At 41.6% G+C, this 25,270-nt stretch overlaps 1 protein-coding gene and 1 long non-coding RNA gene across 4 annotated transcripts in view; one reads left to right on the top strand and one right to left on the bottom strand.

The window, feature by feature from the left end:
• LOC131383767 (uncharacterized) overlaps window positions 1–24,844 on the bottom strand; it is a 276,937-nt gene extending 252,093 nt beyond the window's left edge. The window contains exon 1 of one of the 2 annotated variants that reach the window (XR_009214024.1): window positions 24,663–24,844. This is a non-coding gene — a long non-coding RNA (uncharacterized LOC131383767). Of the gene's footprint in view, window positions 1–3,569; window positions 3,633–24,662 lie in introns of those variants that run through there. The other variant, XR_009214023.1, reaches the window with a different exon arrangement.
• DYNLRB2 (dynein light chain roadblock-type 2) lies at window positions 3,683–14,304 on the top strand. Of its 2 annotated transcripts, none has more exons than XM_032156361.2 (4): window positions 3,683–3,799; window positions 6,474–6,549; window positions 13,034–13,201; window positions 14,056–14,304. In XM_032156361.2, exons 1-4 carry the CDS (start codon window positions 3,797–3,799, stop codon window positions 14,097–14,099), a joined length of 291 nt encoding a protein of 96 aa, XP_032012252.1. In that variant the 5' UTR covers window positions 3,683–3,796; the 3' UTR covers window positions 14,100–14,304. The 2 variants fall into 2 exon arrangements, with proteins under 2 accessions (XP_032012252.1, XP_058296446.1); XM_058440463.1 differs by lacking the exon at window positions 3,683–3,799 and adding an exon at window positions 3,810–4,313.
• Window positions 24,845–25,270: the final 426 nt, after the last annotated feature.

Genomic DNA, 25,270 nt, shown 5'->3' with positions numbered 1-25,270 from the left:
AAGTTTCTAAATTAATAACAGGTTGTCTACAAAGAGAAAGGGAAAGATGTTCTTTAGTGAAAACGTCAACAATACGAATTACTGAGGTTTTTCCTAGGGAGGGTAAGAAGGAAGAGAGGTTGAGGAGAGGACAGTGAAGAAGGGAGACAAGAAGGAAACGGGGGAAAGAAATGGGGAGGAAAGGTTAGAGAAAAGATGAGAAGGAGGAAGAGAGGAGGGAAGGAATGCAGGGAAGAAGGAAAGATGGACCAAAGAAAGGAAAAGACAGAAGAAAGAAACATGGTTAAATGATCCACACTGGTCACCTGGTATGAGCCAGACATTTCACCCACATAATATTTAAACCTCACATCTCAACCTTCTAAGGTAGATACTATGTTTCTTACTTTATAAATGAAGAAGCTGATGCTCTGTTTATTTTATTCAAGGAAATATGCCTAGAAATGTCAACCCCACATGGACAGAACTCCAAATCCTGTGCTCTAGGAAAACATTTAATTCCAACAGGAAGGATTCCCTTATGGAAAGCAAATACTTCTATTACACTTAGGTCTTGAAAGGAGTCACCCCAAAGGGTGCCTTTGTCCTAAGAAGAAGAAAATGATTGATTTTCTGAAACTTAAAATCTATAATACTGCAATTCTATGACATTGGTTCAGTTTTAGGAAATAATTATTGATATTACTGGCATCTTCTAATTATGCCCTAGTATTAAGGAGTATTTTATTATTTTATTGTACTTTTTTTATTTGAGACAAGTCTTACTCTGTCACCCAGGCTGTTGAGAGTGGTGTGATTGTGGCTCACTGCAACCTCAAACTCCCAGCCTCAAGTGATCCTCTTGCCTCAGCCTCCCAAGTAGCTGGGACTACAGGCTTGCACCACCACGCCCAGCTTTTTTTTTTTTTAATTTTTAGTAGAAATGATGTCTTGCTTTGTTGCCCAGGCTGTTCTCAAACTACTGGCCTTAAGCAATCCTCTTGCTTCAGCTCCCAAAACACTGGGGTCATAGATGTAAGCCACCAGCCTAGCCTGTGAACATGTTAGAAGAATGTAGTGTCTATTTTCTGGAGGGAAACCAGTAGAATACCAGGACAAGTTCTGGTAAGTGACAAACAATGCCTTATGAGAAAATGGGCACAAAATTTATTCCACAGCCCAGCTCATAAAATTTGCCAACTGCCAGGAATGCCAAAGATAGCTATATGGGTTGGTATAGAAAATACCAAGAAAAAAACTCAAGATCATTAAGTTATCTGGATTTCTTCAAGCTAACCAGAGAGCACTAGCAAAGTATCAAAGAGCAAGAGAGACTCCCAGAAGAAAATCATTTCCTTCTAACAAAATTATAAGTGAAAAATAGTGGACTTGGTCTCTGCATGTATCACTTTTGGGGTTAAGTCAGAGTACTTGCAAAAAGTATGATTCATTAATATTTTCCCTTACGTTCAAAGTTATTTAGCACTTACTATGAGTCAAAAGAAAGGCTCAGGGGACGGGAGAAAGAGGAGACGGTAAAAGGGGAATTCACATATATTGAGGATGGGGTAGGAAACATGTAAGACATTGCAAAGGCACTTTATAGAGCACAGCTCTGGATATTCATTACAGGTCCAAAAAAGGCATGAAAATTAAACCGAGCTACCTCCAACGAATAATTAGAAGTGAAAAATTGATAAGGGGGAAATGGCTCAAGTTGTCCTCATTGATTTTCTGTGCACAGAGTCAAACTTGACTGTTGGTTGGAAGTCGGTTTGGCTACTTCTTAATTCTTTTTCAGCACTTGGGTTCTCCTGTCAGTGCGTTTTATGCTAGAATCGTCCTTTGCTCTAATCACAGCTGTCAGCTATTGAATGAGCTTGACAACCTGACTCTAGAAACAAGGAAATTCACACTCCATGCATATGCAGTTAGTTCCTTCATTAAAGCTGACTGACATATCAGACATGGCGCACTGTCACTGATTTTTGCAAGAAAACCAAATGGCTACACAATCAAGTGGAATCTCCTTGATCAGAAACACCCAGACAACCCAAGAATCAGTCTTCACTCAACTCAGCCAGTATTTCTGTAAAGACCTGTATTTGTATTACTGCAAAATGGTAGCTATAGTCAATCAGGTAAGAGCCAGATCTGTACACACATGCATGCATACACACACAAGCACACAAACGTACACACACCAGACTCAGACTCCTTCCCCACGGCTCTAGCAGTCCTTTCCAAAGCAACTTTGTTGGAGTACCTGGGTGTTGAGAGTCAAGTGGGATTCTTTGGCTATTAATAGTGAACTGGCTTTCTGAGATACACAGATTTCTTGGAGGGAAAAAAAGGAGAGAACTACAGTGATCAGAATCACCCAAACTTCAACAAAAATTAGAGCAGAACTACAGCTTCTCAGAGTATTGCTGTAGTTAATATAATAAAATGACAGATGTGGAGTTGAAATGGATCATTGAGTCCAAGCCTGCCAATGAGTTCAAAACTGTCCCAGGGCATCCCTAACATGGCCCATTCAGAATCCAGTTGACATTCCTAGCACGATGCATGCCTTGTTTAGTGTGAGACTACTTTCTGGAAATGGATGCACAAACAGAATCGGTATTACAGCAAGTGGTCATGGCATGATCCCTATGAAGATGCATTCCCCACATACAGCTTGTATTTTGTAATCAGTAATTGTCCTCCTCTAACCTCAGGAAGTCATAACACGACTCCAGCCATAAAATTTTCTTGCTGTGCTTCTTCGTACAATAGTGGCTCTTTTCCTCCTAGGCTATAAGGATATTATCAATGTCCCTCAAAAGGTCAAGTGACTTCTGACCATCCCTAACAGATCTTTAACGTGTTTCCTCCAACAGTTCCTTAAACACCCATGGAATGCTCTTCAATGGCAATGTATAGAACTTCTGGAACTACCACCTGCAATTTTTTAGTAACTCAGAACTGTTGATTTTTAAAATGGCAAAAATACAGATCCTAATGGATACTGACAACTAACAGAAATACTGACAAGTAGCAACTCTTCAATGGAGTTGAGAACAGGAAGAGGGTGCCATAACTAGGTGAGAACATAAAATGTGCAACTGTGCTTACTCTACTGATCTTGGAGTAGACAGATATAAAGTAATTTTTTTAAGTACATAAGCTTGTACTATTTGACGCTCTGATATATTTTTCTTCAATATAAAAACTATTGGGAGGCAAGCGAACACTATCTGCTCTGCACAGGGCAGTACTAATGGACGGTAACAGGCAGCTAAGACTATCGCCAAACCCCTAGAGCAGCCCAACCCCGGAGTCAGATGGCCCTGTCCCCTGTTTCTGCTCCAGGGCAAGTATCACACGTGGACATTACTGCTTCCGGTACTGTTTCGTGCATTTTGTTTGGTGCATTTTGTCCGTCTCCCTGGCGGCTGGTGGGTGGTGAATCGGCAGTTTTTGAACGAATGAGTGGTTATTACATTAATTGGTGCCTCAGTGAATGAATAAATGGACGAACACAGGCCGGGAGTCTGACCCACTTCCCTCTTCCCTCCCGGGACCCACTGCTCCAGGATTGGGCGAACCTCAGGTGAGCGCCTGCACCCCGCTTCCGCGAACCTTCGCCTACGGCGGCCGGGAGGCATGAGGAGCACGGTCAGGGCGGAAGAGCCGACCCGCGAGCGCGCAGGCGCAGCCCTGACGCTTCCGGGGGACCATTTCCTTCTTTGTCTCCTAGCAACGGCGGGTAGCGTTGTTGACATCCCGGGAGGCTGTGCCGCCGTCCTGAGCCCAGAGTTTCGCGGCCTCCTCGATGGTAAATCTGGGGTCTCCGTCCACGCCCCGCCGTTCCAAGGACGCCGACGGGCAAGGACCTTCGCGCCCAGCTTCTGGGGCCCACCCAGGCACAGGCGGTCCTGGGGCCGCGGCGGAGGCTGGTGGCTCCAGGATCTTCCTGGAGGGGCGAGAGGGAGACCTTGGAAAGGGGGAAGAAGATGTCTAGATGAGTGGAAGCTGTCTTGGCAATTGATTTCGCGGGGGTGGTACATAGGAAGGGGTGATGTTAAGAAAGGAAAGAGAGAGATCGAGAGGATGAAGAATGCTCAGGGGAGTGAGAAATCCGGGGAGCCAGGAAAGTTTCCAAAGAGGGGGGCGGGAGGCCGAGCTGGAGAGGAAAAAAAATCAGACCCTTAGAGAGAAGGAAGAGGTGGGACAGGGAAAGCAAGGGAATGTAAGTGTGAGAAGGGAAGATACTGAGAAAGAAGAAAGGGAAATAAAGAAAAAGGAAAGAAGTGATGGGAGACCCGCCCCCCTCCCCCCCAGAAAAAGAGGTAAGAAAAAAAAAGTAGAGGCTGTGGAAAGCAAAGGGCGTTAAGAGAAGAATGAAATGGGGATTGGAGATGGGAATTAAGAAATTATACTAAGAGCACTCAGAAATCATGAGAAGAGAAACAACTGGGTGGAGAAATGGAAAGGCCAGGGAAAGAAAACAAAGGAGTTTGGGAGATAAGTAAAGGGAGAAAGATAAATGAGGACACAGTGGCTATAAGAAGCTGTGGACATCGTCTTAAAGATTGCCCGAGCCTGTAGTCCCAGTTACTCGGAGAGGCTGAGGCAGGAGAATGGCGTGAACCCGGGAGGCGGAGCTTGCAGTGAGCCGAGATTGCGCCACTGCACTCCAGCCTGGGCGACAGAGCAAGACTCCGTCTCAAAAAAAAAAAAAAAAAAAAGATTGCCCGAAATGCAGTAAATTATTGATCCCCTGTTCAACGCTTACGGTTTCGTGCAGTGCTTCTCAAAGTGAGATGCAAACATTGTTACTACATAAGATGGCCCAGAAATGCTAAGTAAGAGTGAATCACATCGTGAGAAGGTTATTCCTCTTCCATTTTGTTCAACCTTCAGACTACATACAGGAGAAAATTTCTGTTACTCTTAGGTCCTTAATGCCACTGTCATTTGGAAATTTCCATTTTTTCATCCGAAGAGCAGGCCTCAGGCTCAGAGCTTTCATTGCAGTAGAATTTAATGATATGTCCTCTCTTCATTTTGTTCATTTTGTTTGTTTTACAGTTATTTCTATTTATGAGGAGTAACATCAGGTTTCCATTTGTGGTAGTGACATATGGTTTCCTCTTAAAATGCATTTATTTAAGCTTTTAGCAGTGAGATAATTTAAAGAACACCTAGATAAATAATATACATGGCATTCATAATGGCAAGAATCATGAATCTAGTACACAAATGCCTAAAGTTAAGAAAACATTGGCTCTGATGCTGAAATAGAGAAAATCAGTGCTCCTGCCCATACCAAGTGCAAAGGAAAACTATCTTGAAGTAAGATAATGTTCACCTGTGTAATACTGAAGAAAAAAGAACATAGCAAACCCTCATCAAGAGAATTTGCAGAACACTGTTTGAATTCAGAATATCCAGTGATTACTCAGTCATGAACAATTTGCAGGTTTGGAAAAGATCGTTCTTGTCTTTGAGTTTTCTAGAGGGGAAGAAAACATACAATACACTCTACACTTCAGATTCCAAATGAGTTTAAAACACAATAATAGGGCCGGGCGCGGTGGCTCACGCTTGTAATCCCAGCACTTTGGGAGGCCGAGGCGGGCGGATCACAAGGTCAGGAGATCGAGACCACGGTGAAACCCCGTCTCTACTAAAAATACAAAAAATTAGCCGGGCGTGGTGGCGGGCGCCTGTAGTCCCAGCTACTCGGAGAGGCTGAGGCAGGAGAATGGCGTGAACCCGGGAGGCGGAGCTTGCAGTGAGCCGAGATTGCGCCACTGCACTCCAGCCTGGGTGACAGAGCGAGACTCCGTCTCACAAAAAAAAAAAAAAAAAAAAAAAACACAACACAATAATAGATTCCAGAATAGCATTCTAGTTGAACATTCAGCTTGCACTGAGATGCAAGCTATAGTTATCAAGAAAATCCTAGAATCCTGGAATACTTTGTTTTTATAGAATATCCTTTAAATTTAATCATCTGAACTGATTAGGTCACATTAATGAAAATAAGATTTCTCAATAAGGACTACTTTTAGACAGAGGGAGGCCATGATATAGCTCTAGAAATATTTAAAGCACTATAATGTAGGATAGGAATTTTCATTTGAATACAGCAGGGTCAATGAATGAAAGATAATCTAGCACAAATTTCCATGCAATGTAAAGAATACTTTTCTAGTAAATGGAAACAGTTAAAAATGGCGTGAACTCCTGTGAGGCAGTAAGCTCTCTGTCTCTACAAGGGTTCAAGCCAAGAGATTTGTCAGGATTGTATCCAGGAGGTCTTATGTAAGTATTTATGTGGGACTTGACAATTTCAAAGCTGCCTTTTAAAAATCTGAGATTATCACACCTGGCACCTTAGATTGAGGAGGTAGGGGAGTAGGTATCTGTCTAAACATTATTCTCCTTAGGGTTGAAGTTACCACAGGGCCCTTTTGGTTAATTATCTTCCTGGTCTCTTTCAGGCAGAGGTGGAGGAGACCTTAAAGAGGATCCAGAGTCATAAAGGGGTTATTGGAACTATGGTTGTAAATGCAGAAGGTAAATATATCACAGGCTGTCTTCTTGACATACAGAAGCCAACCAGGAACCTGTTTGCCGTGTTAGTCCTTAAGACAAACATCTTCGAATTTGACATCAAAAATATATTTATATATTTTAGCTCTGGCATTCACTTACCAAACATCTATTGAGTATCTGTTATATGCCAAACACTCTGCTAAGATCTGGGGACATAAATATGAATAAGACATGTCTAAAAATGTCTATATACTCCTAAGAAGCATTTTACATTGTTTACGTTTTAAAGCTTTGGTAATTCTCTTCCAACATTTCAGAAGTGCCAATAAAACTATCATATAGAACATAGGGAGAATATCATTGTTGGTAGTTTGTGTTTCAACATTATGAACCGTACAGAATTTCAGTCTTTATTTTAAATGGAACTTGTTCCTTGAACATATTTTATTTAAAAATCTTTGAGAATTAATGGTATCATTTACAATATAGTCTTTGTGGATATAGCATAAGAAGGTCCTATATATTTCCAACTATGAAATCTGTAGACTTACCAGAAACTTGCTTTTGCTGCACAATCCTTGTTAAGAATCCACATCACATTTACTTTGGGACATTGCTCCACCCTCAGCTATGGTGGCAACCTCTTAAGAGTTTCTGCTGGTTTCATTGCTAATTCAGACATTTGTAAGGGCAAGGGGTGCCAGAAATTCCAGAGCATTAGTTAAAATAAGAGTAGCTACTTTACGGCCGGGCACAGTGGCTCATGCCTGTAATCCCAGCACTTTGGGAGGCCGAGGCGGGTGGATCAAGAGGTCAGGAGATCGAGACCATCCTGGCTAACACGGTGAAACCCCGTCTCTACTAAAAATACAAAAAATTAGCGGGGCGAGGTGGTCGGCGCCTGTAGTCCCATCTACTCAGGAGGCTGAGGCAGGAAAATGGCGTGAACCCTGGGGGGCGGAGCCTGCAGTGAGCCGAGATCGCGCCACTGCACTCCAGCCTGGGTGAAAGAGCGAGACTCTTTCTCAAAAAGAAAAAAAAAAAAGAGTAGCTACTTCACATAATTTGTGGTGCAACCATGGAATTGGCCTATTACCAACTCAGTGCCTTGGAAAAATCCATCAGTAAATATTTATTGAGCAACTACCAACTGAAAGTCTGCTTAAATTCTGAACTACAACTCCTAACTACTAAGAATGGACAATAACCTATTTTACTGGGGGTTTTCATCATTAAATGAGACAATAATTGTTGAGTGCTTGGCATAATACCCAATACCTGATAGTAATTAAGTAGTTATGAGAATGTGGGGATTTTTAATTCATTTATACAGATAAAACATTTGATTTGTTTTATAACCAGCAACTCAAGGCCAAATGAGTGAGAGAGATAATAGAACATAATAAATTTTCGAGCTTGAATAATCAGGGGGAAGAGAGGATTTAAGATCTGCCTTACAGGTAAGTCACAAACTATGCAGAATATTTCCAGGAAGCGTTCCAGCCCTAGTACGTGGATCTGGTTGCATTGATTTTATTTCCAGGTATTTGCATACACTCTGCCATGGCTCCGAAGATGAGCCATCCATGTGATTTCATAGAGGTGGTGTGCTAGTTTCCTTTGGCTACAGTAACAAACTACAACACGCCTGTTAACTTAAAACAACAGCAACCTATTTTCTTCCAGTTCTGGAGGTTAGAAGTTGAAATCAAGATGTCCGAAGGCTCATGCTGTCTCTGAAGACTCTGTGGGAGGATCATTCCTTACCTCTTCCTAGCTTCTGGTCGTTGTCAATCTTTAGTGTTCCTTGGCCTATAGACACATCACTCCAATCTCTGCCTCCATCATCACATGGCATTCTCATCTTTGTGTCTCTTTCTCCGTTTCATTATAAGAACCCCAGTTATTGGATTAGGGCCTACCCAAATCCACTGTGACCTCATCTTAACTAATTACATCTGCAAAGACCCTGTTTCCAAATAAGGCCACCTTCTGAGGTTTATATTGGACTTGAATTTGGGGATTTGGGGGGTCTAGGGGGACACTCTTCAACCCTGTAAAGGTGCATTCACCTGTGACACCCAGAACCACTCATCTAATGTGATTCTTTGGAAGATCTTGGTCTAAAGTAGGTAATCCTGGTGATATGCATCAAAGGTTTGAAAAATATTCACCCCCTTTGATCTACAATTTTACTACTAGCAATTTATCCTAAAGAGGGATGAAGAAAATATTTAGGTATGAGGATATTCACTGAGGCATCATTTATAATAGCAATAAATAAATAAATAAATAGAACAAATAAGTAAATAAATGTATCCTAACAGTAGGGGAATTTTTAAAGTAACTATGTAATATTTACTTGATGAACATTACTCTTTTTAAAAGGTTGAAGACTATTTAGTGTCTTGGGAAACTACTCACAGTATTAGATGAAAAATGCAGAGAACAAAGCGGTTACCGGCATGTTCTAATCCTATCTATGGCCAGGTGCACGCATACACTTCAAATAAATAGGGAAGGAAGAGTAGGGATATGTTATAGTGATCACCCTGAGTACTGAGACAAAAAGTGATTTTCACTTTATTTTCCTGAGGTTCCTCAGTTAACACTTCTCTTATCCGAAGGCGACAAAATATTATTTTCAATACCCATTAGCTTCTGTTTTGTTTTGTTTTGTTTTGTTTTGTTTTGTTTTGTTTTGTTTTGTTGAAACGGAGTCTCTCTCTGTCGTCCAGGCTAGAGTGCAGTGGCACAATCGATCTCAGCTCACTGCAAGCTCTGCCTCCCTGGTTCATGCCATTCTCCTGCCTCAGCCTCCCGAGTAGCTGGGACTACAGGTGCCTGCCACCACACCTGGCTAATTTTTTCTTTTTTTTTTTTTTTTTTAGTAGAGACGGGGTTTCACCATGGTCTCAATCTCCTCACCTCGTGATCCACCCACCTTGGCCTCCCAAAGTGCTGGGATTACAGGCATGAGCCACCGCGCCCAGCCTTCAATACCCATTAACTTCTAATTAACCTCTACTAGGATAAGTTTGTATTAGGATTCAGGACATTTTTCAAGGTTTCTGGGTATTTAAGAGTTTTTACCTGAAAGCCAAATTAACCTTTATTCCCTAAAATATAAATTAGGGGCTTACTTTTATGGTTGGATTATTAATAACCAGAGTATATGGCAAGGATGTTTATTAATAGCATATGGTATAAGCTATGTGACCAGAATGTAATAAAATACTCAGTTTCAACAACCTTCTCAATTTTAGATGAAAGCATCATTTATTTCAGTGCAGCTTTGTAGCTTTTCAGCTTTGGGAAGTCCCATGAAATTTAATACCAAAATATTTAGCTAAGATGGTGTTTTATGTATTCTTGTTTTCTACTAGCGGTTTTGGTCCACTAAATCTAGGCAAATCATTTTAGCATTTTCAGATTATATCTGTGGTTATTGCTTATTCATTTAGATATCATCATATGCCATGTTATATATAGTCCTTCGGTTTCACTGTTACTGAAACACAGACTTCCTATTGATGACCGTAAAGTAGTCTTCCCAATTTAGCCCAATGCTACATGTTTTTATTAGAGTAGATTTTTGTTAGCATTGGTTTCTCATTTATAAAACCATTCATTGTTTACAATATTGCAACACTGATCATTGAATGAGATACTGGCAAATGTGTATATTTGTCACCCAGGCAGTCAGATCTGTCGTATTTTCTTATGTATATAAGTCTGATTTCTACAGGCTCTTAATTTTAAATATTCCTGACATTTCTAACAATCTATCATTTGAGTTTCATTAGATTGTAACAGCCATCCAGCCAATTCCTTTTATTTTGAAATACAATCTATCAACCAAAGCACAAATGTGCAGGTGAAGATGACAAATTGAAATAACGGGCGCCGGCTTACTAGGATCACAGAGAGTCATATTGTAAAGTAGTGCCATCAGATTTTAGAACACACATGCTCTTTGTTCTAGGAGCTTCATTTTAGGAATTTGTCCTACACATATATATAAATGTATAAATGTGAAATGAGATGACCAAGGACATATTCTGTAGCCTTGTTTACAAAAGTAAAAGATTGGGAACAGCCTAAATGCTCATCAATAGGACGTATTAAGTATACTACAAAACATCTATTCAACAGACTGTTATTCAGTCACTGATGAGTGACTTATGTTTACTGAATCAAACAATTTCCAAAGATTATTAAATTTAAAAATAAAGGTACAGAACAGACAATGGTATCATTAAAATGAAGATTACAAACACAAACACATACATTCTTGAATAGACCTAGAATGTCTCTAGAAGGCTTCTAAGAAACCAGTGATTGTTTCTCAGAAGGGAAGTGGGTAAATTTTATACCATGTGCTAAAATTATTTCTCAATAAATTTTTTTAATTACCTCACATGGTGCCAAGCAAGTGTTCAATAAATATTTGTTGATTGATTTTTTCCAAGTGTGTATGGTGGATATGGAAAACTCCATGTGTTTCCACCTTGCACACTTATTATTCAAAAAGCCTAGCTGTTTTATTTATTGACTTGGATCATGAACAGACTAAATAGACCTGAGCAACTGATTCATAATCCTGTCATCTACATTTTAAATAATTTATTCTGGTTGTATTTCTTGTTTTGCTATTGAGCATTGCACCCTTAGTAGGTAGTCACTACTTAGGATGCAAAATAAAACCGCTCGTCAAAAAGTTCCCATCAAAGGTTGCATGCTTGCTACATTTCCATTTCCTGCTTGTTAAAGATCCATGCTTTGTGACCTTCAGGTATACAAGAGAGCTGACTGCCTTCCAGAGAAAAAGTGGCCAACAAATCATAATAAAAAAGATTAGCAAGGTTTTTATAATGCTTTATGTATTGAATAGGTTTTCCTGTAAATATTATCCTCATACTGTTTAGCAAAACATTCTGGACATAGCAGTTATCTTAAAAGAAAGAGAAATCAGTCTTTTCAAAGTCAGAATTGATGGTCTTCAAGATTTTTATGAAAACCTGGTAAAATCCTAAGTTTGTAACACTCTTCCACTCTTGAAAGCGCTTGTCTTGTTTAATCGTTTCTGGACCTACATTCTCTGAAGGAAACCAGGAGCCATGTGAGGCTCATTTCTTGAGTGCCCTTAATACGGATACCTAAGGAATTTGATAGCAATCCCAAATTCACCTTCATATCTCCTCCTAAAATAAAAGCACATTTGCAAATCAAATCCCTGGAATTCTCTGGCTATCTAGTAGTTCTCAAAATAATATGAAGTCTATCTCTGATTAGATACGATATATATAAAATACCTACCACAGTGCCTGGTACATAATAGGCATTAATGCTGGGTGTTCCAAGTTGAGTTAGATTGATTTCAACTGAACTGAATTACACTTGCATATTCTTCTGGCTAGAATTTTCCACCTAATAGTTTCTTTTTTAAACTCCTGTAACAGAACAATAGAGCAGACTGGGCATGGTGGCTCACTCCTGTAAACCCAGCACTGTGGGAGGCATGAGGCAGGTGGATTACTTGAGGTCAGGAGTTCAGCCTAACCAACATGGTGAAACCCTGTCTCTACTAAAAATACAACAATTAGCCAGGCGTGGTGGTGGGTGCCTGTAATCTCAGCTACTCGGGAAGCTGAGGCAGGAGAATTGCTGGAACCCAGGAGGCGGAGGTTGCAATGAGTCAAGATCGTGCCGTCATACTCCAGCTTGGGCCTACAACAGTGAGACCTCGTCTCAAAAAAAAAAAAATAGAGCACACAGTAGCCAAATTTAATAGTGTTTAAGCCAAAAATGAGTGCAAACCAGGGAATGCACAGCAAAACTACAATATCCTTATTACCACATTTTCTAACATAAAATTTAAGATTCGCGAAACACTGTGAGGAGTCCGTTTTGATGTACCCTTTAGCATGTGCAGTGATATCCCTTTATGTTTCTGGCCTCAGGGAAGAAGACTAACACCATGTCACAGATCACGCACTTCAGATCAGACTCACTATAGACAAGATGTTTGGGGGAGTGCATTTCATATAAAAATATGTTAACTTAGTACTCAAGTAGTCAGTTAATGGCTTCTGAAAGATTTATGCACAAAAACATTCATCATCTCCCCATTAGCTATAAAAAATATAAGGTACCAAATGGCCAAACAATAGGAGATTGATTATATGTCTATAAAATAGTAAAATATGCAGTTATTAAAAATAATGTTGATGACATTGTCAACAAGGACAACTTGTATGTTATAATTTTAATGAAGGAAAAAGCAACAGTCAAGTTTGTAAATAGAGTTTCACACAACTATACTTAAAAATCTATGTAGAGACAAAAGGATTTGAGGGAAATAAACTAAAATTGTTACCAGAGAGGGATGAGCCATCACTTTTTTCTCCTCTTTACAATTATCAGTGTTTTCCAATACTTCCACAATGAACTTATTACTTTTGTAATCAGAAAAAATATTAACCAAAATTATGTTTCATAATAGGTATTCCCATCCGAACAACCTTGGACAACTCAACAACTGTTCAATATGCAGGCCTCCTTCATCAACTGACAATGAAAGCCAAAAGCACAGTTCGTGATACTGATCCTCAGAACGACCTGACTTTTCTTAGGATCAGATCGAAGAAACATGAAATCATGGTAGCTCCAGGTAATTTGGCATTTCATTTCCTAGTTAAATCATCTTTCTACTTTGCTAGATAAAAAGCCTTGTTTCTGTGAATGGGAAGTACAGATTTTAGTATACAATATAAAACATAATATTCTTCTATTACAAAATGATGTTTGAATGTAAAAATCCCAACCAAAAAATTGTATGAAATTAGCAATTAATATGACCCATGACTTTTGAACATTTTTTTGCCCACTTGCATTTATTATTAGTAATGAAAAAATTTAGAAAATATAGGTCTCATTTTCTGCAAACTTAGCATGCAGACTCTGCAGAATGGGAGAAATGTTCCCTGTCCTGGGGATAAGATAGGCAGTGAACCCAAGGCCTGCAGGTTCTTAAACCATCCCTGTGAGGAAAGTACATTCCCCAGGTCTACCAGAAGACAGCAGCCACAGAAACATTCCTTTCCCTGAAGGAATTAGGTTCACAATGTTACAAAATGACTCTACAATGGGACCTATGCCACTAAACTAATCTAGAACAAACCTCTGTAGTAAATCCATCAAATCAGAGTTGCCTATAAACTGAATAAAGTTTTTTCCTACACCAGTGTCCTCACCCTGGCTACACATTAAATCACTTGGAGGACTTTTTAAAATTTTTTCCATTCCTGGGACTCCCCCCAAACCAATGAAATCAGAATCTCTGAGGCGCTAGGAAATGGGTATTTTCTAAAGACTGAACAGGTAATTCGGACGTGCAGCCGGGGTGGGAAACCATCTGTGTGCACAAGGTCCCTGTGATGTTTTGAACAGAAAAGCAGACTAGTTGAAATATTCCTTGATTAAATTTAAATTAAGGGTGAATTGATTTTATCCATCTCTCCATAGATAAGGAATATCTTCTGATTGTCATTCAGAATCCATGTGAATAGACCTGCGATGGCCAAGGCTGTCTAAGCGACACTGGGTTGGAAACACTTGGCTCTCTCATGAGTATTAAAATTCTGTTTCAATCTAACTGACCTTTCAAACATTCTTTTCTATTTCTACATCTAAACTGTTCTGCATGTCTCATTTAGTCTCTTTTGATTATATTGTGAAGTTCTACTTGAGTGATACAATAAATGAATTCTGGTATATATGTCTCTATTGTCTTATAATACATAAAACCAAGGATTCTAGTAAGACAGCGTTCCTTGTGATAATTCTGTTTTTTTGTTTTTTGTTTTTTGTTTTTGAGACGGAGTCTCGCTCTGTCGCCCAGGCTGGAGTGCAGTGGCGCGATCTCGGCTCACTGCAAGCTCCGCCTCCCGGGTTCATGCCATTCTCCTGCCTCAGCCTCTCTGAGTAGCTGGGACTACAGGCGCCCGCCACCACGCCCGGCAATTTTTTTTTTGTATTTTTAGTAGAGACGGGGTTTCACCGTGGTCTCGATATCCTGACCTCGTGATCCGCCCGCCTCAGCCTCCCAAAGTGCTGGGATTACAAGCGTGAGCCACCGCTCCCGGCCGTGATAATTCTTTTAGTCTAGAAGTAGCTGTCGTCAAGTACGGAAGTAGAATTTCGCCCATTTCTATGGTATACCAAGGAGATTCAGTAGAGCATTGTGGGAGCTATAAGCAGAGTAGAAAGTCCCAATACTCAAAGAGTGTTCAGTGGTTTCCCAGGTTAAATAAGGACAGTAGGGAGTCAGAAGCATGGTTCCCACTGGGGTCAGCTCCAACCTAAGCAGCTCATCCATCCCTTGGACTTGTTCTTCTAGCACACCAGTCTGAGGGGACCAGGAATGAGTCTTAGGCAAGGTTTCACACATATAAGGCTGAGTAGGTAACTCCAGAGGGTTTTATTTTTACTGGATGTTGCAAACATTGAGAAAATCAAGAAAATAATACAACAAATCTAACAGATTTCCATGCACCCCAAACCCATAGAGAAGAGATGTTAATATGTTGCCACATTTGCTTTATAGCCTCTTTTTTTCCAACTAAACTTTGCATTTTGAGATAACTGAAGTTTCATGTGAAATTTTCAGAAATAATATAGTGATTCTGTGTGCCTTTATACAGTTTCCCCCTGTTGCAACATCCTCCAAAACACTAAGACAGTATCACAACCAAGAAATTGACAGTGACTCAATCAAGATACAGAATATCTTGGCAGGATTCCTCAGATGCCCTTTGGTAGCACCTCCCTCCAACTCTTGACCCCTGACAGCCACTAAGCTGTCCTCCGTTTATATAATTTTTTAATATCAAAAATGTTACGTAGGCCAGGCATGGTAGCTCCCGCCTATAATCTCAGCATTTTGGGAGGCCGAAGCAAGTAGATCACCTGAGATCAGGAGTTCGAGACCAGACTGGCCAACATGGTGAAACCCCGTCTCTACTAAAAATACAAAAACTAGCCAGGCATGGTGGCGTGTGCCTGTAATCCCAGCTACGCGGGAGGCTGAGGCAGGAGAATCGTTTCAATCTGGGAGGTAGAAGTTGCAGTAAGCTGAGATCGTACCACTTCACTCCAGCCTGAGCAACAACAGAGTTAGACTCTGTTTCAAAAAAAAAAAAAAAGTAAGCGGAATAATACAGTATGTAACCTTTAGGGATTGACTTTTTCCCTCTGCATCGTTCTCTTGAGATTCATCCAAAAAATAAGAAATGAAACATTGCAGATACAGCTGAAGCCTGCTCCTCCTCCTTGTGCCTCTGTCCTCCTTCCCCAGAAGATTCTTGTCAGGAGGCACAGGTTACCCAGCGCAAGGGTCCACAGGCACTTTCACCTAAGTTTCTGCCACAGCTCCACGTGAAGCCAAGTATGAGAATGATGCCTGGTAAGTTTATTAGTTCAGCCACACCACTGGCCCCAACTTGCACCCTGTGAGGTTATCAGAGCCATCCCAGACAGAGGGTGGTATCAGCAGAATGGAAGAGCCACACCAAATCCCTAAGGTTAAAGGGATTTACTCTCCCAAGTGGTGATGGGAGAGGAGACAGGTTATGGACGGAACTTACCCAAGGCTGAGGGAGACAAGAGAGACTGAAGCCAAACAACCAAACCTTTGCATGCAACAGATGTCTGAGCCCCACTGCATAACTCAGTACTCCTGGGAGCAGGGCCTGCACATGTAAATTTTGCAAATGTTCTCTAGGTAGTTGCAATGCAGCTGCAGGCCGAGACATGCTCAATCGTGGTCAGGAATGCAGGTTTTAGAGTCATTGGCCCTAGATTCTTCAAATTCTGGTTCCACTGCTTGTCAGCAGTAGCAGCCTCATCGCCTCATCTAGAAAACAGGGTGATAACAGAACCTAACCGAGGTTTGTTTATGAGAATCAGGTGAACTGATACAGATAAAATACCTGGCACACAGTGAATATTCAACAAACGTTTGCTTTTGCTGACACTGTTGCTGTCACTCAAAAATGGCTCTTACTTGAGTGCTGAGGAGAAGTAGCCCAAGACACATATAAATGAGTTTTAGGGACAACTCATATTCCTCACATCATCAAGCCACACAATTATAAGGAGGTTGCTGACTCTGTCTGCAGAGAGAACAGAGCAAATAGGGAAATGAGCCCAAAGTATAACAGGAGTGTGTCTGCCTTAACCTGTGGGATGAATAAACCCAGAAGGATTGTAGGATAGGGAAGCTACGCTATGGCACATTGCTGACTTTGGGGCCATTTTCGCATGCTTTTTATTTTAAAAGACTTCAGACTTATGGAAGATTAGAAAGAATAGCACAAGGAACACCATACAAGTTTCACCTACATTCACCAACTGTTAATATTTTATGACATTTGCTTCATCTCTCTCTGTAAGTACATATTATATATAGAGATAGATATATATGCACACACACATAGCATATAAAACCTGCAGATACTATAATAGCAGGTATTTCTCCAAAATTAAAGAATCCTCTTACATAACCACCACACCAATTTCATAGTTAAGAAATTTAATATTAATGCAATAATATCATATGACATGCAATCATATTCAAATTGACACAGTGGTCCCAATAATGTTCTTTATAGCCTTTTTTAAAAAAAAATCTAAGGGCCTATCAAGGGTCACATGTTGCATTTGGTTGTCATGTCTCTTTCGTTTTTTAGCTGTTCTTAGAAACTTATTCTCCATTTCGCGACCTCTAGGTGGTATCCAATTTATATTTGCTCTCCCTAGAGACCCCAGTGCCACCTGCCCCCCATTTCCCATAAGCTCCTCCTGATTGGGCCCAGACACAGTCTGTAATGACAGGAAATGAAGCTGCAGAGTGGGTCTTCATCACAGGTGAGTGACTGCCCTCATCTCAACCTCTTCCTTCAGCGCAGTGAAGCCTGAGTAACATGGTACTCACTCAGCCCTGGACAGCTTCGGCATCTGCTAAGTTTCCAACATAAACAAGGTCTTGCTAGAATCTAAATGACAAGGAAATACACTAGCGAAGGGAAATCCCTTCTTTTTAGAGTCTCAGATCATCACACCTGGAAAGAACCATAGAGATCATCTATGTGACCCTTTGGTTTTACAGGTGAGGATTTCACCTGAGCCTGGTGTCAGGTGTCTTTAAGACATCAAGTATGTGAACTCGTATTGGTCTGGCCATGCCTATCGAACTGGCACTTATGACATTATCAGGGCTCATGCCCTTGTGAGACCCCTCCATACCATCCCCAAAAATTGTTTTTAGGAGGCACTGAATAGCTCATTGTTTTAAAGTGTACTAGAGGTAACATTTAATTCTAATACCCAAATCTGTCTTCTCCCCATAGTTTCCTGCCCACCCAGAGCTTGTCATCAGATGCATGGCTAAGTGGTAAAGCCACTTCCTTCCTCCTGACACAGCCAGAAATTTCAAGCCCTATTTGCAACATAGCAGTGTGAAATCCCTGGCAGGTGCAGATGGCACGGCTGAAAGTGCCAGAACTCTATGTGGGCTCTTCAGGGGAGGAAGACACTTCCGTCCCACTGGGCAGGAAACTCACAGTAGGTGCATTACACTCCTGCCTGTACCTTTGCATCCAGAGGAAACTGTGAGGCTTTGTTGGGGCAGAGACTGTGGCAGCAAAAGGAAGAATTTGCCAGAGCCAGTTACAACAAAGGAGGATGTGATCTCAGGAAGTTTGTACCACACCTCTCTCCCTTCTGGCACATACAACTTCATATTCCCTCTTGGATTCATAACAGCATAGCTAATGACCTATATCTAAAAGATGGCTGGACCTATAGACTGAAGATTCACACCCATCCAAAACCATCAGCAAAGCTTTCAATTCCTATGGGAAGTGCAAGCCTGGGTTCATATAGTGCTCTTAGTCTAACTTGCTATAAATTTTACCTGAACAATAGAAGAGCTATTTGCAGAGTCTCTGGAGGAACATATTCCAACCGTAAATATTAATGATAATGAACCTGGAAAGACCAGCTTAATAAAATAGCTGAAAGTGAAATTATACATCATTAGCATTATGAGCTCCCAAATCTTCATCTCTGAACAGGTGGACTATCCCAGTAGAGGATGAATGGGAACCCACCTAGCTCTCCAGAGCGGTGCCTCCTGCAGACCCTTTAACTGGGTATGTTCTGGCTTTTGAAATACATTACCTATTCTCTTCTAAAGCCAAAATTACTACAGACTAAGGCTGGACATTTTGTCTCTCCTCTTGGTCTTTGAAAAATTACAATTATCCCCAATTTGTGTTTGATATGGGGCAAAATATCTCCACTCTTTTCATGTTAGCAAACAGTGTAATGTCCTTGAAATGGAAGCTATCACATGTGTAGGTGAATTGCCTATAGATATTCATTCAACCAATATTCGGTCTTATATTCTTTGTTGAAAAAAAAGACAAGAAAGGCCGGGTGCGGTGTCTCACACCTGTAATCCCAGCACTTTGGGAGGCTGAGGCAGATGGATCACCTGAGGTCAGGAGTTACCAGCCCTGCCAATATGGTAAAACCCCATTTCTACTAAAAATACAAAAATTAGCTGGGCCTGGTGGCGGGCTCCTATAACCCCATCTACTCAGGAGGCTGAGGCTGGAGAATCACTTGAACTGAGGAGGCAGAGGTTGCAGTGAACCACTGCACTCCAGCCTAGGCAACAAGAGCAAAACTCTGTCTCAAAACAAAACAAACAAACAAAAAGGCAGGAAAACATGGATCATACGTGGGGCATAACAGTTTTCAGAGAGGTATAATATCTTCAATGGGGGACTTACAAATGTAAGTTGGTCTCTCAAATCCTGAGAATCACAGGCCTAGAAGGGTCCCATAATACAAAAGCATCTCTAATAATGGAAACTCAGGCATTCCTTGAGCAGTTTGGACTACATAAGGTTCATAAGTCTTTTCTGGTATGTTTCTTATGCAAGATTTGACATAGAGGGTTAGCCATACACCCAGCCATTCCTTGAACCCATAGAAGAGAACACTGAATCTTTTTACTTCCTCTTGGCTTCTTACCCCAGGAAACCTCCATTCTGTATTTCCCTTCAGCATATATGGTTTCGGGACTCCCTCTACAGATGTCACCAGCCTGGAACACTCCTGTCACACACAGAAATGATTTTAAAATTCTCTCTTTGGTCAACTTTACAACTTGAGATGCAATACGCTGCAGCTGGGAGAACATGACATCTGGGGTTTGACTCTATGACTTACTAGCAGAGGCAACAACTTTGACCCTCAGTTTTCCTATTTACAAATATGAAGAATGTCCACCCACAGCAGCCTCGAATACTGAACTATACAGGACAGCATAGATGCCAATTACTGTTATTAATAATAGCAATAGCGGCAAAATACAAGTTTACCACAATACAAGCCATTTAATGCATCTCACTGCGGCCTCTTCTCATCTTTAATTGTAAACATTAATAGGTTTACAGAGTGGTGATCCTGTGGTGCAAAGTTTTGTGTAATCCCTTTCCTTTTCATTTGGTTAGCATTTCCATATTCCCAATTGGAATTTATATTGATGTTTAATATCCAAATGCAGTTTCATCAGGTTGGTCAGTGGTAAAGACGTAGTCCAGGCGAGGCCAATGAGAGATGTTTCCTTAGTATTTAGATGTGGAAGACAGAAAATTTCCATGTGGCTTGACCTATGCATGAAAACACAGGTGTTGGGGGTAGCCGTGTGTTCCACATGGGAGTAGCAGAGAAAGCGAGTTCTGAGAAGAAAAGAATGCTGCAGTTGTGCATAGTGACATGGAACGAGAGGTACAGTGTTCATTCCAGGGAATCCCTACAGTTTTCTGGGTCCTCAGCTGCATTTTGGCACTTGGATTCTATGTGGCAGCCCTGAGGTCTTACAATAAGTCTTCCATTTTGTGTACACTGCCACAGTAGGTTTCTGTTGCCTGAAACTGAAAAGATTTTAACCAACAATTTTGGGCTATATTTGGGTCGCCCCTGGCTGTTTTAATCAGACACAGTGGAGGAAGCAGAGCCAGCTCAGGAAGTGAGCATTAACCAGAGGCTCTGAGCAATGGGGTCATGGTCACTCGCTCCCTGGCTTCCAATATGGCCAGTCAGGAGGACAGGGCACTAATGGGCCTGTCAGGAGGTGGACTCTGGCGGACAGAGAGACACTGAGGTGTCACCCTCACTGGGGAGCAGAGACTTTAGTTTATTTCCACCTGGTGAGTGGCCTCTGCCTTTGTCATTGGCTACAAAAAGAATGGGCCACCTGGACTCTGGGCAGGTGCATTTCCAAAGCAGCACTCCAGGTGTCCAAGAGTGTCTGGAGTGGTGGAGATCCACACGCTAGAAAAAAGGGATAAATTACAGTATGGAATAACCTCACTTCCTACTCTCCCCTGTTTCCAGAAGGCAGTGAGGTACAGAAGAAAGGACACTGTTTTATAACCAGACAGGTCTGTCTTTGGCTCACAGCCTAGCCATCAATAGTAATAACAGCAGCAGCAACAGCTAACATTTGTTGATCATTTAATGACAGGCACATTAAATCCTCACAACAGTCTCATTTTACAGATAAGAACACCAAGGCATAGAAAAGTTTCACAGATTGCCCAAGGTCAATCAAGCTCTTAAATGTCAAAGGAGGCACCCAAACCCCAATACTTGACTCCAGCGCACACTGGTAGGCACTCCTTTACATGGTGTATTCACCAGACATTTGGCAAGGAAATTAACCTCTCTGACCTTAGAATCCTTACCTATAAAATACTGGCTGTAAATCCTGCATTGTAGGTTGTTAGGAGACTCAAAAAAAATCATAGAAAGCATCTGACATTTTGTAGATGTTCAATAATTATTGCTATTATCATCATCACCATCATCAATACTATGTAGAGAACCAATAAGTGCTGAGAGATGACCATCGTGGCAGTTATGTTATCACTGTAAATACAATCAACATCATAATTTTGACACTTAACAATATCTGATGGGGTTCACCTGATAGAGAAGTTACTCCTAATCTTCTCATCCACGCCCCTCAGATCTCCAGCAACCAACCATCCGCATGGATCAACAGGATTTCAGATCACCATTCCATTCATGGAACATCCTCATAACTGGAATTGCCAAAAGGATTAATTTTCCCATCGAGAATACATCTACCGTTTTGTGTGTTCACCAAGCCTACCCTTTATCCCATTATGTCTACACATAAAACTAGTTTTTTCCATGATTTATCCTCCGCCCACTGTCTATACTTATAACCAGTTTGAAACATTCCTTCTTCCCCTGTCCCCATTCTGCCTACACATATAGCCAGCTTTTCTATTTTGTCTAGATTGGTTGGCCAATTCAATCCATCAGACTGATTTTCTGGTCTGTATTGACCAACTACATTGACTCAACAATCAAGAGAAGGTGAATTCGTCGTGTTTTTTTTATTTTATTTTATTTTTTTTTTTGAGACGGAGTCTTGCTCTGCCACCCAGGCCGGAGTGCAGTGGCACGGTCTCGGCTCACTGCAAGCTCCGCCTCCCGGGTTCACACCATTCTCCTGCCTCAGCCTCCTGAGTAGCTGGGACTACAGGCGCCCACCACCACGCCCGCCTAATTTTTTGTATTTTTAGTAGAGACGGGGTTTCACCGTGTTAGCCAAGATGGTCTCGATCTCCTCACCTCGTGATCCACCTGCCTCGTCCTCCCAAAGTGCTGGGATTACAGGCGTGAGTGACCACGCCCGGCCTGGTTGTGCTTTTGCCAGTCCATTAAGCTTCTGCATTGCCTTATTCTTACCCCAGTACCTGGCAGAAAAATCTAGCACATGGTGCGTGCCCAGTGTCTGAGGGTTAAATGATCAATGTTTATCCCCATCCTATTTTCCTACTTTAGAAGCACTGCTCCCTGGATCACAAGATTGGTTGCAAAAAAGGTCCACCAAGGTAATCAGTGCCTTTAAAGCAGACAGAGTTAGCTAAACCCCCTAAAAATACTCAAGACAGGATCCTGACCAATTAATTAGCAGCTTCAAAACTTGAAGTTCTCAATTCACATTGCAAAATGAATCAAGGCAGGTCACTGACTCTCACAGGCCTCGTTCTGTATCTGCTCCTGCACAACTTTCTGCTTCTTGAATAGCCTCAAGGAAATATCTGGAGCCTCTTGATCAACACTAGGAGAGCAGAAGGCCCAGCTTCTCAGAACAGGCTCCAGACATCTCAGCTGCACCCTTTGTGGAGCATAAATGGGAGGCCTGTATCAGCAAGTCCCACATCTCTGGGAAAAGAATCATCAGACTGCAATGCCCCACATGGTGCCAGCAGCCAGATCTTTTATTCAATATGAGCTTTAAGTTGTTCACCAACTCTGAACCTTTGCATTGGGTATTCGATCATATCTCAGGGGAAGTGGAGGAAAGTAAATGTCTAGTCTCTCCAAGAAAAAAATTCAAAAGCACAACACCGTCTGTGAGGGCAAGAGGACAGGAAAGGGGATATTATCGAACACGTTTACCTGTTCTTGCCAAACCTGGCAATTTCCAGGAGAGGCAAAGAGACATTATTAACCATTTAAGAAATCTTGACTTAATAAAAACGCTGGCTCCATCTAAGGCTCTAACGGAAAGAAGGTGTGCTTCTTAATCGGGGAAACATTAACCAGGTGGAATCCCATTCTGCAAGCATTTAACCATAATTACTTTAAGCCAGGCACACTTTATGCCCATGAACAGAGATAGGTGACGTCATGTCTGCCTAAAGGAGCTCCTGGTGTAATAAGGGAAATAGGCATGCAGAGATGTACATGTTCAATACAGTAAGTTAATAGCAGCACATGAAGTATGAGTGAGGGACAGTGAAAATGCAGAAAAAGGACTGCTGGTGTGCATGGTATTTAAGGAAAGCTGCATTAGGACAGACACACCTGAGCTGTACTATGAAGATGGAATAGGAGTTTACAATGGAAAGAAGAGAGAAAGCACTATCTAGACAGAGGGAACCCCAAAGGAGGGCACACTCTAGGCAAGTGGTTTTTCAAATCTTGCTTTAGTAAATAGTAGCATTTGCTCACACAGAACCTTGATCAAAGGCCAGCAAAGCTGCTCTCCATGAAGCACCATAGGGTTCCTTTTCCACGCCATTCTCTCATCCTGCCCTTGGCCACTCCACACTTAACACACAGTGGTCCTCACCAGAGTCTCATGGAACCCCAGGGCTATACAAGCAGACTTAGGAAACCACTGAACTAAGCAATACAAATTCTACATTTGCAATGGTACAAGTCAGAACGGGGATGGACTTTTGAAAGTTTTGATACTGTCAGGCCACCCTAGATCCTTCCAGCTTTACTCCTCTAGTCAAGTCTGATGACTTCATTCTTTCTATGCAGGTGTCTGAAATTACCATCACGGCCACCCTCTGCAAAATTAGTTAATGTGTGGGTTCCCATCTCTCTTCACATCTGCAAATGACTTACCAGCAAAGAACTATCTTCTCCCTGCATTTTCTCCCACAAAAATTCACAAATTTTATTTAATGAATAGTCACATAACACTCAATATACCTGGATGTGTTCCAAGCCCCTCCCAGATCTAACTAGCACCAAGTAGATACTTCATAAAAACTTGAATTAAAAACACACTTTCAAATCTCAGCTTAATTTATTGTTCAAGATGATCTATTCCAGGGTTTTCCACACTTGCCTGATCATAACAGCAAGTTATGATACTTAAAAATCCTGGTACTTAAAAATCCAGATTCCCAGGATTCTGATTATCACTTCTCAGGTCTTTCTTTTCCAAGTGTGGTCAGGTACCAGCAGCACCAGCACCACCTAGGAGCTTGTAAGAAATGCAGAATCCTAGGCCCTACCCCAGACCTACTGAGTCAGCATCTGCATTTAACAAGATCCCCAGGAGTTTCTTGTTCCCATTAAAGTTCGAGGAGCACTATTCCAAGTCAAGGAACTTTATTCCACCCACCACCTACCCCCCATCCCCCACCCCCACCCCCAGCAAATGCCCTGGAGGAGAGGGGGTATAATTGGGAAAGCAGATGAACACAGCAGCTCCATACCTCTTCTCTGAATGAATCTCCCTCCACTTCCAAGTCCAGGCCACCCACAGCCAGTCAGGAACACTGAGAGAAGAAAAGGACTGTTGTATACAAGTCAAGGTATGCCCTCATCCTGAAAAAGAAAGAGAAAGCAGACTGCTTTAAAATCCACCCAAAGTAGGGAATCCTGATTCCCCAGCCAGGCTTCATGCCCTAAACATTTGTGAGTTCCCAGGGGAGCCTCAGGCTGCCAGTGGGCCAGTCCAGCCATTTTCTATGTGGCATCTCTATGACCTTCCCCTTCACCTCCTCCAACTCTCTTCTCTTGGCACTCACATGTCCACAGCACAATGCCATTCATCCCAGAGCTACTGAGTTCTGAATATCACAGACACTTCCTACAGGAATCACTGAACTAGAGGATACAACCCCACTCACCTGCCATCACCATGTCCTCCCTTGCATAATTGCCACCTTCAAGGTCCATCTGGAATTAGAAGAAGAGAGTCCTGTTTGGGCATCTTGGGAAGTCTACTCTTTGAGTTTTCACACTCCAGAACCTTTCTTAAGTATAGATCTCATTCTCTAATCAGAATGGTTCTTCCACTCAGAGAAGTTGGTCTTACTGG

This window comes from Hylobates moloch, unplaced genomic scaffold, assembly GCF_009828535.3.
Source record: "Hylobates moloch isolate HMO894 unplaced genomic scaffold, HMol_V3 SCAFFOLD_6, whole genome shotgun sequence".
In the NCBI taxonomy this organism is placed as follows: domain Eukaryota; kingdom Metazoa; phylum Chordata; class Mammalia; order Primates; family Hylobatidae; genus Hylobates; species Hylobates moloch.
The sequence above is the reverse complement of the archived record's forward strand: the minus strand, read 5'-3'. Positions and strand labels throughout refer to the sequence as shown.

Bases quoted from the DNA above. Each gene is read 5' to 3' on its own strand.
- DYNLRB2 (XM_058440463.1), top strand. From the start codon at position 4,278: ATGGGAGACCCGCCCCCCTCCCCCCCAGAAAAAGAG. The intron at 6,550-13,033 runs GTAAATATATCA...GTTTCATAATAG, and splicing joins TATGGTTGTAAATGCAGAAG to GTATTCCCATCCGAACAACC. The intron at 13,202-14,055 runs GTAATTTGGCAT...ATCTCTCCATAG, and splicing joins TGAAATCATGGTAGCTCCAG to ATAAGGAATATCTTCTGATT.